Genomic DNA, 16,187 nt, shown 5'->3' with positions numbered 1-16,187 from the left:
GGTACACAGATGTCACCGTTCGATACGTACCTCGGTTTGAGGGTCACGGTTCGATACGATTTTGGTACAACAGAAAAAAAACAAAAAACAAATATACTATGCTAGGTTTCTTTTCATTTAGTTTAAACATACAGTAGTACAAATTAAATTTTTTCCAACCTATATGTAAAAATACTAAATATAAAATTAAAGTCATATATAGGCTGTAAAATCTGCAGTACATATATACATACAAGGAATAAATTTATATTCAAAAAAAAAAAAAAAAATAGTTTCAGTTGCTTTTGCTGGTATAAGGAAACAGTTTAAGTAATCACGCCAGTGCACAAACACAAAACATATCAGTTCCAGGCTTCTAACATTGCTAACTTGACAGCGCAGTTGGTACTTTATCAAAATAAAACACAGTGAACCAAAGATCAGCGCGCCCGCCTCACTGTGTCAGTGTTAGAATGCGAATGAAGTACTTAGTCTATAATTTACATAATAAATAATAGTTTAGCATTTGGATACATCGTAAATATAAAAATATTATGGAATATTTGGATTTGTGCCAAATGAAAAAGGTAGGATACAAGAGCACAAAGCTCCATTTCGCAGACAGTTGAGTGTGCAAGCCTTTAAAGCAGGGGTGCTCAACCCTGGTCCTGGAGATCGACTTTCCTGCAGAGTTCAGCTCCAACCCTGAGCAAATACACCTGAACCAGCTAATTAGGATCTCAAGGAGCACTTGATAATTACAGACAGGTGTGTTTGATTAGGGTTGGAACTAAACTCTGCAGGAAAGTCGATCTCCAGGAACAGGTTTGGGCACCCCTGCTTTAAAGTAACGTTATACTCCTTTGCCAGTAAGAGATGCGTTCAGAATCAGCACATGGTCACTGTCTAGTGGTCTTTGAGACTGACAGGTGCTCCACACTCACAACATGTCATAAAATAAAAGAAAAAAGGTTTTGCTGCAAGAGAGTGGGGAAGTTATTCTGATTAAAGATTACAATCATTTAAAACATGAATTTATTATAAATTTAATAATGATAATAATAATTCTAATGGTTTTCAAGGATATATCATAATATATACTGCAATATTCCATAAAGAAATACTAAATTTTGATTTCATGGTGATTAAATTAAACTACATTAAACTAATCAGTAAGTAAAACATAATCTCCAACATGAACCACATGTCAAGTCTGAAATCTGAAATCAGGGCTCACAAAATATATACAAAAATAATCACAAAAATATATCACCGCCCTGCCCAAAATACAAGGTATCTGTGGGTCACTAAAAGTCAAGTAGCATTTAGCTGTTACTGGGGATAATAACTGCTTTTTTCTGCCACCTGCTGGCAGAGAATGAATTAGCATTTTAAATAAACTGTTGTTTTTAATTAAAATCAGTCCATGTTTTTGAGCAGCTAACAAGTTATAAATATGAACTGGTGACTCTCATTCTTTTAAAAATGGTTTAAATGGTGAAATGTAATGTTCATGATTTCATTATTATTATTATTATTATTATTATTATTGTTGTTGTTGTTATTATTATTGTGAAAACCTGTATCTGAACTTTCAATCATGTTATCGGTTTAATTTTTTACCACAGACATTGCCCTTATTTATTTATTTAAACCTGTATCTGAACTGTCAATCATGTTATCGGTTTAATCTGTTACCACAGACATTGCCCTTCCCTGCATGTTGTTCATTTTATCTGTGCAGGTTGTTAAAGTTTGCATGAACTGGAAGTTGCTGCCAACCTTATTTCAGTGTAGTGACATATTTGAAACTGAAACTGAAAGGGATCCCAGGAAATTTGAACTTTTGTGAGCTCTGGAAATAGTCATAGTAAAAAATAAATAAATACTAAAATACACATCTCATAAAGCATTGTATCCAATTAAAACTACTACTGAATAGTAACTAATCAAAGCATTAAAAATGTCTTTTAAAATTACTAAATTATTTGAACACGTTCAAATAAGTATGTTTGTATAAATCCAAAACCAACATGCTTGGAGAACTGTCTTACTGAATTAAAAAAGAAAGCACTTGGCTTGGAATTGATGGGCTTTTCTTAGCAGATGATGGGAACACAAGAAGCCGAAACAGAGGGAGTCAACAAACAACGGACTGAACAGGTGATGAGAGAGAGAGTGTGTGCTGGGAATAAGTGCAGTTCTTACAAATATAAGATGACCTGTAAAGTTAAAAATCCATTAGTTAATTTACTGGAAGATTTTTTTTTTTTTTTTTTTATTTATGATGTCACTTTGTCACTTAGCCCTAAAATACAGAACTATTACAATAATGTTTTTTTTTTTTTTTTTTTTTTTTTTTTTTTTTCCACATTTTAATTTTGCGCATTTACAGATTCTGGACTGGACTGTGAAGATCTGCATGGCATTAAAGCACCTGCATGATCAACAGATCCTGCATAAAAACCTGCAGCCAAAGGTACAGTGTAACACTGTTCATGCACAACTAATGCATACAATGAAAATTCACTTATTTTCTAAATTCATGTTTACAGATTTTATTGTAAACAATTATTTTGTGCATAAGTTTATATATATATATATATATATATATATTATTTATATATTTATTTTATTATTATTACATTTTGTGTAATGTTTAATCACAACATCATAACTGAAGATTCAGGTGAAATGAAAGACTTTTGTCTCTCAGCTTCAAAACTGGCTTCACTGCACTTTTGAAAAGTTTAAAAAATGTAAATGTGTTAATGTAAAGTTTGTTGTAAAGCTGATAAAAAAAAAAAAAATTAGATATGTTTATGCATATTGACATTAACCAAACTGACATTACTCTGGTCTTGTGATTTCCAAAGATCTGTTAGAATGAGAGCAACAGAACACAAAATAGCTCATGCAAATGTATAGAGATAAAGTGATGCACATACATACACCACATGCTGATAGACAGAATACAGAATATATTTTACATTTCTGAAATTTTAAAAGTAGGAAAGTCATAAAATGAATCATATTAACACAATTCAGCAATGCACCCCAGTTTTTTTTTTTTTTTTTTTTTTAATTAGACACTTTCTGAATTATTAGATTTAAATAGGCAAATGAGACATTATCTAAATAAATGTGCACTAATTTGCATAAATGTCTATAGCAAAAATCAGAACACTGGATAAAGCCAGGTTCAAAATTGATGTTTATTTGTGTCTCACCTTAATTATTTACAAATAATATTGCAGCTATACTCAAAGCTTTACTAAAATGAAACTTACTGAATGTGTGTTTTCTTGTGGTAGAGCTTATTTTTCACTGCATGTGGAACCATTCGTCTGGGAGAGTTTGGAGTGATTCATGAATGGTACTGTATGCACTCACTTCAACATGACTTGACAAGAACTATTTAGCCTGTAATACATACATTACATGAAGTCTAGTAGATTAGACTAGAGTCGTTTAGAGTGTGTTCTTTCACTGTGTGATTCAGTCTGTTAAAATGCATTTAGAATGATCACAAAATTGAAGATATAGGGACAGAAAATGTATATTTTAAAATAATTTCATATAGCTAATCAATATCACATGAAGAGTGCTTTTTTTTTCTCCAAAAATTAGCTTGATTACTTATAGATTTTTTTTTTTTTTTTTATTAACAATAGTTTTAGACACCATACTGCCTGTTTTGCTCTATTTTGACAACAAAAATCATTCCAAACACAGTCACCACAACAGTTTTGTGTCTCTGAGCAACATTTCGCCTGAATTAAACAACCATTTAAATGACTGAGTTCAACCGCTCTTATTAACACTTATTAACAGTGACTTGCTGACATCTACTGGTGGTTTTAATTTCACATTTAAATTATCTTTTGAGATTTTTTTTTTTTTTTTTTTTTTCAAATGTCAAATATAAGTATTCAGTGTGTAAATACATCTAAATGCCACTTCAGATGAAGCTTCTGCATTTTCTCTGCATTGCAAGGATGAATTTTGTTGATACTGAGTTAATTTGTGTGGTAACAGCCCAAAAGCCTTATTACTGTAAATGACTGATTAAATGTAAAAAAAAAACAAAAAAAAAAAAAAAACACTGTCTCAAACGATGATGAACACTTTTAGAAAAAAAAATATAAAGGTAAAATGCCTATAAAAGGTAAAAAAAAAAAAAAAAAAAAAAAAAAAAATTTAAACTCATTGGAAAACATTAATTTTTTTTCAACAATTTGTGATCATTTTGCACAATGCAAAGCATTTAAAAGTACATTGAAATATTAAATAGTGCATTAATTAAATTATTTTATTGTAGTTGCATCAAATGATTGGTGTTGTGCTGCAGTAGCTCACTATTGGCTGTTTCAGCGGTCAAGGGGTGACCATTTTTACTTAACACCATTGTAGTCCTTAGTTCACAACACTTAAGTGTCCCCTCAGTCAACACTTAAGAATCAGTCTTATACTTTACTGAAAGTTGCTTTTAGCTTCTTTATAAAGCTCTCCTACTCTTAGAAAAGTCCTACTTTTTACTAAGAATTTTATGACACTTATGTCAAAGTTTAAGACTGTTCTTAAGAGCATTTCTGAGAAGTTTTTCAACATGAGCAGATCTACTCTAAAATATAACACTTTTCATTCATTTCATATTATACTTAAATCATTACCACCGTAATAGCTCCTGCTCAATTGTCAGGGACACTTTTTGCACCTAATCATAAATTTGGGTGACATTTTCACCCCAAGCCCCTGTTCATTTCTGACCCTGGTGCCAACCAACATTATAAATTCTGCTAGGGGTGTGCGATATTGACAAAAAATGTATCTTTATATTTTCTGGGATTTAATGATAATGATAATTATATCATATTTTGCTGAGTGTGTAATTGTGCTGGTATCTTAAGGACTGCCTTGGACAGCTGACTCCTAAAGTTTTTGATATTCTTCATATTCTGTGTGGTCAGTTCACAACAGTGATAGAAATTAATGTTTTCCAATGAGTTTAAATTACAATTACAACACTTTCCCACTGATATATTTATATTTATATAGATCAGTCAACTCGCCATTATGACCTCATCAGCTACATTTAGCAATTGTTTTAATCAGTGTTTCTAACTTAAGTTTCTTACTTGTTCAGTTAGAAAAAAATTGCTTGATGATCAAGTTTGTATCATTCTATCAATTCCGTATCATCATATAACTCCAATACGTCATATGTTCATTGGAAATGTAGCTAAGTAACTTTTACTCTGAGGAAATTTTAAATGAGCTACCTTTTACTTGTACTTGAATAGATTTTTAGACTGGTACTTTTACTTGTACTTAAGTAAAATTTCATTAATGTAATGGTACTTTTACTTGAGTAGAATATTTTAGTACTCTTTCCACCTCTGCAGTGGACAATCCACTTCTAAAACAAAGATTCACATATAATGTACTCACCCCCTTGTCATCCAAGATGTTCGTGTCTTTCTTTCCTCAGTCGTAAAGAAATTGTTTTTTGAGGAAAACATTTCAGTGTTTTTCTCCATATAATGGACTGATATGGTGCCCCGACTTTGAACTTCCAAAATGCAGTTTAAATGCGGTTGTAAATGATCCCAGTTGAGAAATAGGGTAACAATCGGTTATTTTTTATAAAAATAATGCAATTTATATTCTTTTGAAATGTGAAACACTCATCTTGTCTTACTCTGCCTGGACTGTTTTTTTTTTTTTTTTTCTGGTTCATGACAGTTAGGGTCGAAAAACTCCCATCTCATGTTCTCCCTCAACTTTAAAATTGTCCTATATCGCTATTTACCTTTTTTGTTAAGGGTGTTTGATCTTCTTTGGATGTTCACTTTGCAAAGACTGGGTCGGTACTTCTGATTTGGATGATTTTGAAATGATTTTTAAAGTTGGGGGAGAAAGTATGAATAGAGTTTTTCGACATACCCTAACTGTCTTGAGCTAGAATACACTGCATAAACTGCATTTTGGAAGTTCAACATCGGGCCACCATATCAGTCCATTATATGTGAAAAATGCTGAAATATTGTTCCTCAAAAACATAATTTCTTTACGACTGAAGAAAGAAAGACCTGAACATCTTGGATGACAAGGGGGTGAGTACATTATATGTGAATCTCTGTTTTGAAAGTGGACTTCTCCTTTAAGTTGAAAAAGCAATATAAATCCATCTAGTTAATAATCAAAGTGCTACCGATGACCAATAAATCTAATCCAGAGCCAGTCACAGCCCTATTGTTAATGCGGCCCTGTACATTACATACTGTTTAGTCCAAAAACAGTGATCTGTAACATGTATTTCTGTTTCTGTCAGGTCCAGTGGTGCACAAATAACAAACCCTGAAGCACTCTCATACATTGCACCTGAGATTTTGAAAGGCGAACCTTATGATGAGAAATCGTAATAAACATAATAATTTTTTTTAACTAAACAGTTTATGACTAAGCAGTTTCCATATTTTAATACTGAAACTCTAACCTTCATAATCTTCACTTTTCTTTTTTCTTTCTTTTTTTTTTTTTTTTTCCCCAGAGAAATCTGGAATCTGGGCTGTATCATCTATGAGATGTGCATGCTGAAGTGTGCTGTAAGATTTTTTTTTTTTCATCAGATATTGAGCGTGTTTAAATCAATGTTAAGCTTTAATAAAACACTAAATAAAATTGATTGATTTTGTAATATAGATAAGCTGCAGGTTACTCATTGAGAACACTCAACTACAGATGCACCGATATCAAAATTTCGGTCAATCAGTACATTCTGTTTCCAGATTATTATACATGTTTACTCTCTCATCATCATATTCTAGTTCAATTTAATTCAATTCAATTTTAATTAGTTTTTTCAAGGTATCAAGCAGAAAACAAGATTATTTTGCTTACCCCATTGGCAGATTATTTTGCTTGTTTCAAGCAAAAAATTAATTTTGACTTTCTGAAAACAAGACAATAATTTTTACTTGTCTAGAAAATCCTTCTTGATTTAAGAATTTTTAGATATTTTGGCTGGAAACAAGACAAAAAAATTTGGGTAAGAAAAGCATTTTTTTTCAGTATATACATTTAGGGATGGAAAAACTAGAATCACAGTATAGCTTAATGTGACAATTAAGACTATTATTTCATTGAACAAATATGAGCTGCATGATTCAAAGTCAAAATGCAACGTGGTCTTTTTGATATGAATGCATCTCTGAGGAAAACCGACTGTCTTCAGAATAGTTTTGATGACATTTTATTTTAATCTTACTTGTAATGCCTGATTAAAGCAATAAGGCCCAAGAAGCCGTGGTTTACAGTGAATTTATAACAGCTAAAGGGCATTGTTAGGCTGAAATTTGATGTTTATCATTTTAAAAGACTTTTTGTTTTTGTGAAAACCTGTATCTGAAATGTAAATCATGTCAAGTTACAGTTTGTTACCATAGACATTGCCCTACCCCACTCATACAGTGTTCATTTTATTTGTGCAGGTCTTAAACAGGGTCAAAAAAAAAAAAAAAAAAAAAAAAAAAAAAAGCCTTAAAATGATTTTTAAAAAATACTGTACATACCCTATAAATAGTGAAATAAAACTCCTTCATTGATATTTGTGTTTTGAAAATGTTTTTAATTGACATTTAAGCTCCTAACTTTCTATACACGCACACACACACACACACACACACACATTTTATTTATTGATTTATTTATTTTTGGGCTATAGTTAAATTTATTTTCGGGCTTCCAAAATCTGAAGAGTGCCTGCCTGAAGGGATTTTTAAATATTGCAAGCCCCGCTACTTTGACTGAACTTTGATTTAGACTTGTAGGTGGGATGACTGTTTGTCAAATGTTTTATCCACTGATGCTGCTGATTATTATTATTTTTATTTGCATTTATTTATTTATTTATTTAAACTACTTACAAACTAGTGGACTCATATTTTTGCCTGTCTTTAGTTTGCAGGAAGAAGCACGATTGATATTATTCCAAAGATACTAAACGGCTCCTATGAAGTTCTTCCTACGAACTTCTCTGAGGACCTTCGTCAGCTTGTAAAAGACACACTTCAGATCGATCCAGCGAATCGCCCTTCTGTCAGTGAGATCTTGATGAGGCCTTTCATTATTAGACACCTTTATGAAATGGTGAGTTTACTACAATGTTCACTTTTTCATATATTTTGCTATTGTCTCCTAAAGTCATAAACGAACAGTGTTTCAGACACTGGCGCTGACATTAATGAAATTAAAATATTGAACCCAAAATTAACACAAAACTTTTATTTAATTAAACTTTTTTTCAGAGCACAAAAACAGTTAAAGAGCTTATTGTGTGTAAAAAAAAAAAAGAGATACCCAGTGAGTCTGAAGACAATCAAGAGGCACCTAATGAGCCTAAAGTCTGTCTAAAGGTACTAGAAGAGCTGGCCGACGGTTTGGAGAGAGTCCACTTCAACACAACAGTTGGCAGTCTTGCAGGAGGTGTAGTAGGTTTGGCTGGAGGAATCACATCTATAGTTGGACTTATTCTCACTCCTTTTACTCTTGGAGCTTCTCTGATAGTCACAGGAGTGGGAATCGGTGTGGCTGTAGCTGGTGGAGTCGCATCTGGCATGAGCAACTTAATAAAGATGGCTAACGAGCGATCAGACCGCCAAAAGGTCAAATTGCTCATTACGGAGCTACAAGAAAAAATTACCTCCACAATCTACTGCATTCAAAAACATCCAGATAGCAGTAGAAACTCAGAGACTGTTATCTGAAAGCAACGAATCATGGTTGAATGCAGAATCTGGAAAAGAAACATTGATAAGTGCTGGAGCTCGACTTGGGCGAGGGCTGGGAGGAGTTGCAGAGCTTGTCCGTTTAGTTCAAGTCACGGGTGCTGGGAGAATTGCAGCTCAGACCGCTAGAGTCGTGCGTGTGGCTGAAGTGGCTACAGGGGTTTTGACTGGGCTTTTTGTAGCTGTTGACATCTTCTTTATTGCCCTCGACTCCATAGAAATTCACAAGCTTCGCAGAGATTCTGCTTCCACCAACAGAAATGAGCAAGAGCTGCGGTCTGAGATCATGAAATTTGTGAACAAAATAAGGGAGACTAAAGATGAGCTAAAACAGATTCTGGATGAATTAAATGTCGAACTGCAATCACTGGAACTTCAGGCAGAACCTGATTTTACCAAATACGACATGTTCCTGGATCAACATCTTTGTTAACCCTGGAACAACATTGTGATCAACCAATCAGATTTGAAAAAACAGTTTATAGTTTTTGTGAAGTTTAGGCTTACAATCAGTGTTTGGTGCATGTACATCAGTGTCATTCATCTATCATTTCTTCTGATTTTAGGGATTACTCATGGGTAAGATTAGGTTTAGGTGTAGGGATGTGGTCAGGTTTAAATTTTTGGATTGAAATGTCATTCCAGGGTCAACAAAATATGTTGACACAGGAACACATCTAACTCAGCAAAATCAGGACGTGTGGAACCTCAGATAGCAAACTAAGTTCATAATGCTTAGTCGTGTTCTTTCATCATACACATACAAATTTGATCACAGCAGCAGCATATGTTAGGTAAAGGTTTACTATATATTCTGGGTTTTCATGCTAGTTTTTCATGTCTAGTTTGATTATCACTCAAGAAGAAAATGAGTGCTCTCTGAACTTCCAATGATCCATTGATTTTAAATATGAATATATTGTGACTTTTCTGTTTTAGACTATTACGTTTTTATTTCTTGGTGTTTTGAGAACTTAACAAGGAACATATAAGCACAAATGTCTTTCCTTCTGTGTTTCAGTAAATGTAATTTTCCATCTTCAGTGTAATTGCAAATATCAGTTTATTTGTCATTAAAATTAATGATAATAATTTACACTGCCTTTAGTATGAAGCTGTTTAAAAAGCAGTGCATGTAATAATATGAAATACAAACATGACCCTTTTAAACATTACTTTGTGAAAGTGTGACATTTTTTAGATATCTTCTGTCTTTGAATGCAACTGGAATAATAACATGCAAATTAATAATTCACACACCGTTTGAATGTAGTACAATGCATACCCTGCTCAATTCTGGTAATTCGTCCCAACTAAGACTATCAGAAGTCATAGTGCTGGGAACTGGAAAAATACTGGTGAAAATTTTAAACAGTACAACATCATGATTTTGCTCATTTCAGTACTTAATATGCGTCTGTTCTGAATTTCACCACTATGTGGCAGTGTTATCCAAACTGATGCAAAACCGACAAACGTGAAAACAGAGCAACAAGATGGATCAAACCACATCTATAATAGAGATATAAATATATACTGTTGCATATAGATCAGTGGATCAGTATACAAAATAAGAGAATACTGTGAATATTGATATAATGTTAATGCTCCTGTGTGTATTCATGCTATGGCTCTGTGCAGAGAATTAAAGGTTTCTATTTAAGATTGAACATTGCAGCCAAACACAGACATTTCTTGAGTATGTGAAGATAATGACCAATCAGATGTGTTTACATCGGCCTGAATCAAATGTGCCACACATGTCCTGAAAAGTGAAGCCATAACATTTTGATGGCTGGCTGCAGTACAGGTCATAAACCCCACCATCTTCATGTAAACTAATGCGATGTGAGCCAAAATAGAAAAAAATATAATCACACTTCAAAACTATTTTTCTCAAAGATGGTTTCCATCATTTTAGCTAGCTCTTGTCAAGAGGTTTGTTTTTCTATCAAGTTAGCTTTCAGTCATTTGATGCTATAAAAATGACTGGGTCGGCAGGAGTTTGGGCGAGACTTTGATACCGTGGCTCCACATCATGATCACTACTGTGCAGACATGTGCTCCAAATGACGTCATCGACCCAAGATGACAGCAGTCATATCTACTGTAGGATATGTTGGCTTCACTTATCTATAGTGGAAGAAATTGGAGATGCATCGTCCATCTTTTTTCTTTTTTTTTTTTTTTTTTTTTGGTCTGAATCCACTCAACAGCACTGAAAACACTGGAGTTTGCTTAAAGTGAGCTCATGGAGCTCAGCCAAAGCATATTCACAAACATTCCCTTCATTTTATAAAAATGTTACGAACCCCGTTTTTAAAATGCTCGTTGGAGAGGGGATTCAATAACATAAAAAGGACACGCGAGGCCGGAAAATCAATTCAACCATTTATTAATGGTCAGAACAGCTCACGCGTCACTTTCAACCACAAACAACCAACATAATAAAGAATTACATCGGGGAAAGAAGATAAATTCGCACAAACACACACACACACACACACACACACATGTTGGGTTTACATGTTTTATGGGGACATTCCATAGGCGTAATGGTTTTTACGCCTGTTTCACACATACTCCGTCTGCAGTGCATATGCAGTCCGTGTGCGTTACGTATGCAGTGCAGAAGCAGGAAGCGGTCATTGTGCTTTCACACAGGACACGTTTGCAGTGCGCTACTGACGCCGGTTCACCTACACATAAATAGCGTAATGTTACAGTCATTACGCTTATATATGATAGTTGCTGAAGCAAGTGTAAGTACACGTAAACATGGCACTTAAGAAATAAAGAAAACTTACCATTCACACCAATAGCCGAAGAAACGGTTTCCCATGACCTTTCCTTCGCAATCAAATCTTTGTACAACGAATTCTGCGGGTCGTACAGACTTCTGTATTTTTCCACCTCCACAATTAGACGTTTCAATTAAAGTGTCGTCCATGTCACCTTGTTTTGAGTAGTTGTAGTTCCGCCACGTGATTGGCTGATGTGATTAAACTCTTCCTCCCCTTTTCCTCCAACGATATAAAAAGTAATTTTTGTAGGGAAAAAACATATCTGATCGCATTATGCAAGTTTATAGAAGTACTGTGCTCATTTTTGTATTTTCCTTTTTTTATTTCTTTATTTCTTTATTGGATTTATTTTTCTAATTTACTGTGTACAAAGTATCACACATTAATTGTGCGTAAATTATTAATTTATTACAATTTAATGCCAATCCATGTTCATTTTGCCCACAAACAATCTGCTGTTCCGGATTCCAGCACAGCAAAAATAGACTCTGTGCCGAAACGATCGCTGCACTGCTGCAAACGCACCGCATCTGGAACGCACTGCCGGACAGCAACCGCGTGCAGTGTGAACGCTCTGATCCGTTAACATGGGTGCGGGAAAAAATACGCAACGCATACGCACTGCAGACGGAGTATGTGTGAAACAGGCGTTATACTGTACAAACCCTATTTTCTATCACCCTACACCTACACTACACCTAAACCTAGTCCTCACAGGAGACTGTGCACACTTTTACTTTCTCAAAAAAACTCATTCTGCATGATTTATAAGCCTGTTTCCTCATGGGGACCTCACAAATGTCCCCACAAGCTCAACATTTACTGGTATTACTATCCTTGTGGGGAGATTTGGTCCCCATAACGTGATGAATACCAGGTGCACACACACACACACACACACACATCAAAAACACATGAAAAGAAACCTAAAGATGAACACAGCTTGTCGGAGACTGGATTGGTAACAAGACTCGCACGAAGCTCGCTGAAGGCAGCTCCACAACAACAGCAGAATACATAGAGCTTCACTATGGAGATAAAATAATGCCTTAAAGATTTGCATGTGAAGAGTAGGTGTTGTGCAAGTGTACATAAGACTGTAAGCGTAAATTAAATTTGCATGCGCAAGAGAAGCTTTGTAAAAGTGTAAATCGCGTGTAAAAACAGCTCCGTCTTTCTTTTATCTGCGCTTACACTTTTGGCACGATTCTCTCACTCACTGAGTTTTGCAAGCTTGAGGGGGAGGGCGGGTCCACCACCTTTTTGCAGCCAATCAAATGAGACTCTCGTGAACTCCATTTACTCTTATCTGATTGGTTCAATAAACACATCACATGCCAAAACATTTATCTTCATTTAGTTCTCGCTGCCGCTCGCTTCCGGTGGAATGGTACTTTTAATGTACATATACATTAAAATAAATAAATAAACAACAACTTAATTAAAACGTGAGTTGTGTACCATTAGGCTAGACTCTCATGTGTTCATCCTGAATTGTTAGCTGGTGTTAACATTATTGGATTGGTTTGGCTTTACATTGAAATGCATATATCATATAATATAGCCTAATATATAGCTGATGTTAAACATTACAAAATGATATGTGACAATGCTCAACAATAGTATCAGAGTGCTATACTTTTGATAAAACCTTTTTACTATAACAATAAAGCTACATAAATCTGAATTTGACGATTTTCCAGACCATGTCTCTGTTTATTGTATCTAACACTCAACTGTATACTTTGAAATTTTTGAAGATTTTGAAAAAAAAAAATTTGCAAAATCCCCTTAAATTATAACATGTTAAAGTGAAAAAAATAAATAAATATTATATTCACTATATCGAACCAAAATTAAATTAAAAAAAATGGGACGTCCCTGATCAGTAGACAGGTGAAATTATGCATGTTATTATAAATTACAAATGATGCTGCTAGTGCAGATACTAGGCCATGTTTAACACTAGCACCGCCAGGGGTCGCTGTACACCTAAAAACCTCCAGCGGGTAAATTTTACCCAAGCACGACTACCGTTTTTATACGCCTAAAGAACATTTTATTTCAGTGTCTTATGCCACTGTTTTCATAAAGAAACATCTAAATATGAGATCACAGTCAGATGAGCCGTCAGATGCTGACTCAGACTAATGGCATTTAGTGCTTCAATGCTCTTCAGCATCCATAAATCGCCTTCTTTTACTAATTTTGACTTTATTTTTGAATCTCAACTGCTAATTCAGGGAGTAAAAGGCGCTGCCTAGCAGTGTAGTTACAATTAAAACACAAGTAGCAAGATAATGACACCACGAAAATATAGGCATAATATAAATGCCACGTCTTTTTTATCTAAACCATTTTTAGAAGATTGTAAATTACACCATTTTAGTAAAAGTCAGTGACTGTGAGACTTGAATGTTTTATTCAAAGTCTGTTATGTAGGCTACATTTAAAAAGAACAGCCACGGGCTGTGGCAGTTTTAGTATTAAGTATCATCAAAATTACAATATTACAGCAAACTATCATATATTGCCTGTTGAGGAGGAAAAGGACACAGCTCGAAATTCAGTATGAACACATAGCCTGATACACAACTTATATTGTGTTTTTATTTTATTTTATTTTTAATGTATTTCTACATTAAAAGTACCATTCCACCGGAAGCGAGCGGCAGCGAAAACTAAATGAAGATAAATGGCGTGTGATATGTTTATTGAACCAATCAGATAAGAGTAAATGGAGTCCGCGAGAGTCTCATTTGATTGGCTACAAAAAGGTGGTGGCCCCGCCCTCCCCATCACCTTGCAAAACTCAGTGAGTGAGAGAATCGCGCCAAAAGTGTAAGCGCAGATAAAAGAAAGACGGAGCTGAACATATCAGATTATTTCGACAACTTTGTGTCCTACATACACAACCAGTCATTTAGACATTTGCAACAGTTTGTTTTTTACACATACAGATTGGTCCTACGCAGTCAATCTGTTTTGCAGATCTTTAAACTGTTGTTTCCCTGTGCAAATCACTGTTCACAGACTTGCAGTGCTTTTGACTGTATTTTAGTGAAAAGAACGAGCCAAAAGTGTAAGCGCAGAGAAATGGAAGCCAGAAGAATGCAGATCGTATTTATTTTATGAAAGCATGAAGCTGCAGTTTCACAATACATGAATTACACTTACGAGTAACAGTAAAATGCTGCAAATCTTTTTTTCTTACGCTTGAAACGCGATTTACACTTTTACAAAGCTCCTCTTGCGCATGCAAATTTAATTTACGCTTACAGTCTTATGTACACTTGCACAACACATACTCTTCACATGCAAATCTTTATGGCATTATTTTATCTTCATACTTCACGTCAAGTGCGAGTCATGCTCAGAACAGAGCTTAAGGGTGACTGTGCTGGAACCCAAGAGAGAGCCACACACACAACCTCGACTTCCGCCTTCTTTTCAGCCCAGAACGTCCCAACTAAACAAGCCGCAGGTGTATAAGGGTGGAGCTCAACCTCGGGGGAAGAGAAACCCAAATTAATACAAAGAAAAAGTACACGAAGCCCACAAATAACAACCACAAAACTTTGACCGTAACAAAAAGAAAAAAAGAGTGAGAGAGACAGATTAACTGTAAAGTGTTGTCAGATTTATTTATTATAAAAAGAGGTTTTGCTCAGTCAGCAAGTTTTATATGAGGATTTCACTTTTTGTATAATTCAGTATAAGTATTTCAGTAATAGTTTTAATTGTTTACCATTTTAATTGTATCACATCAGTTTTGCACATCAGTATGAAACACTGAGAAGTGTTGTTTATGTTGTTTATATATTTATGCTTGGGGGGGAAAAACAAAAAAAAAAACAACAACAACAACAACAAACACACACACACACACACACACACACACACACACACACACACACACACACACACATTTTTGTTACTGCAGAGTTTCATGCAGTATTCTTAACCAGATTGTTTTTAATTTAATTATGTTTTGAGGCTGCTTATTTGTCATCTGTGGTACAGGGGCAGATCTAGAAATAATTTCTAGGGTAATAATTTAGAAAATAATAATAATAATTTAGCCTTACAGCTCTGGATGTAACCAGGGGCGTTGTAGTTGGGTGAAAAGTGGGACTAAATTACCAGGGCCCCAAGTGGGAGGAGGGCCCCTGAGGAGTGAAATTTTATTTTCCTTTATTTTAGATTAGTAGTAAGATTAGTTAGGTAGTCGTGAACCTCGAGCTTACGGGGGCCCATGGCCACTGCTTGTGCATAGCGCCCAGAATTTGGTGCTACGCCCCTGGATGTAACAGCCACAAAATTTACATATTTCACATACTTTTGAAAATCCAGTGTTTAGTTGATTCTGATAAGAGCTTGTTGTCACAGTTGTAAACATGACAGCTTCCTTCTTCGATAAGGGGGTTTGGCGACAAGGCATCATTCCAGGTGGAACGTTAAGAATGCGACAAACGTCTTCTGAAAATCCAGTAGAATTCAACCAAACAGATGACGACTTTGAAATTCCTGAAGCGTTTTGAATTTTGTGTGCCGTATGCATCAGACCATAGATATCTGTATCTATGCATCAGACGTTCAGCCAACAGTCTGTGGA

General features: G+C 34.7%; 2 protein-coding genes across 2 annotated transcripts in view; both read left to right on the top strand.

Moving 5' to 3' along the window:
- The first annotated feature begins 1,674 nt into the window (after nucleotides 1-1,674).
- Nucleotides 1,675-9,943, top strand: LOC127158714 (probable serine/threonine-protein kinase Sps1). Its single transcript, XM_051101735.1, is given in 8 exon segments — nucleotides 1,675-2,142; nucleotides 2,375-2,458; nucleotides 3,294-3,355; nucleotides 6,314-6,400; nucleotides 6,533-6,587; nucleotides 7,942-8,130; nucleotides 8,289-8,705; nucleotides 8,707-9,943. Coding segments are annotated over 8 exon segments (1,446 nt in total). The 5' UTR covers nucleotides 1,675-2,085; the 3' UTR covers nucleotides 9,202-9,943.
- Nucleotides 9,944-13,527: 3,584 nt separating this feature from the next.
- Nucleotides 13,528-16,187, top strand: part of LOC127158713 (apolipoprotein L3-like) — a 6,738-nt gene continuing 4,078 nt past the window's right edge. Inside the window, exon 1 of the mRNA XM_051101734.1 lies at nucleotides 13,528-13,581. Coding sequence (XP_050957691.1) covers nucleotides 13,528-13,581 — 54 coding nt within the window. The remainder of the gene's footprint in view (nucleotides 13,582-16,187) is intronic.

This window comes from Labeo rohita, unplaced genomic scaffold (genome assembly GCF_022985175.1).
Source record: "Labeo rohita strain BAU-BD-2019 unplaced genomic scaffold, IGBB_LRoh.1.0 scaffold_166, whole genome shotgun sequence".
NCBI lineage: Eukaryota > Metazoa > Chordata > Actinopteri > Cypriniformes > Cyprinidae > Labeo > Labeo rohita.
Note: the sequence above shows the minus strand (reverse complement) of the source record. Positions and strands in the feature narration are given on the sequence as shown.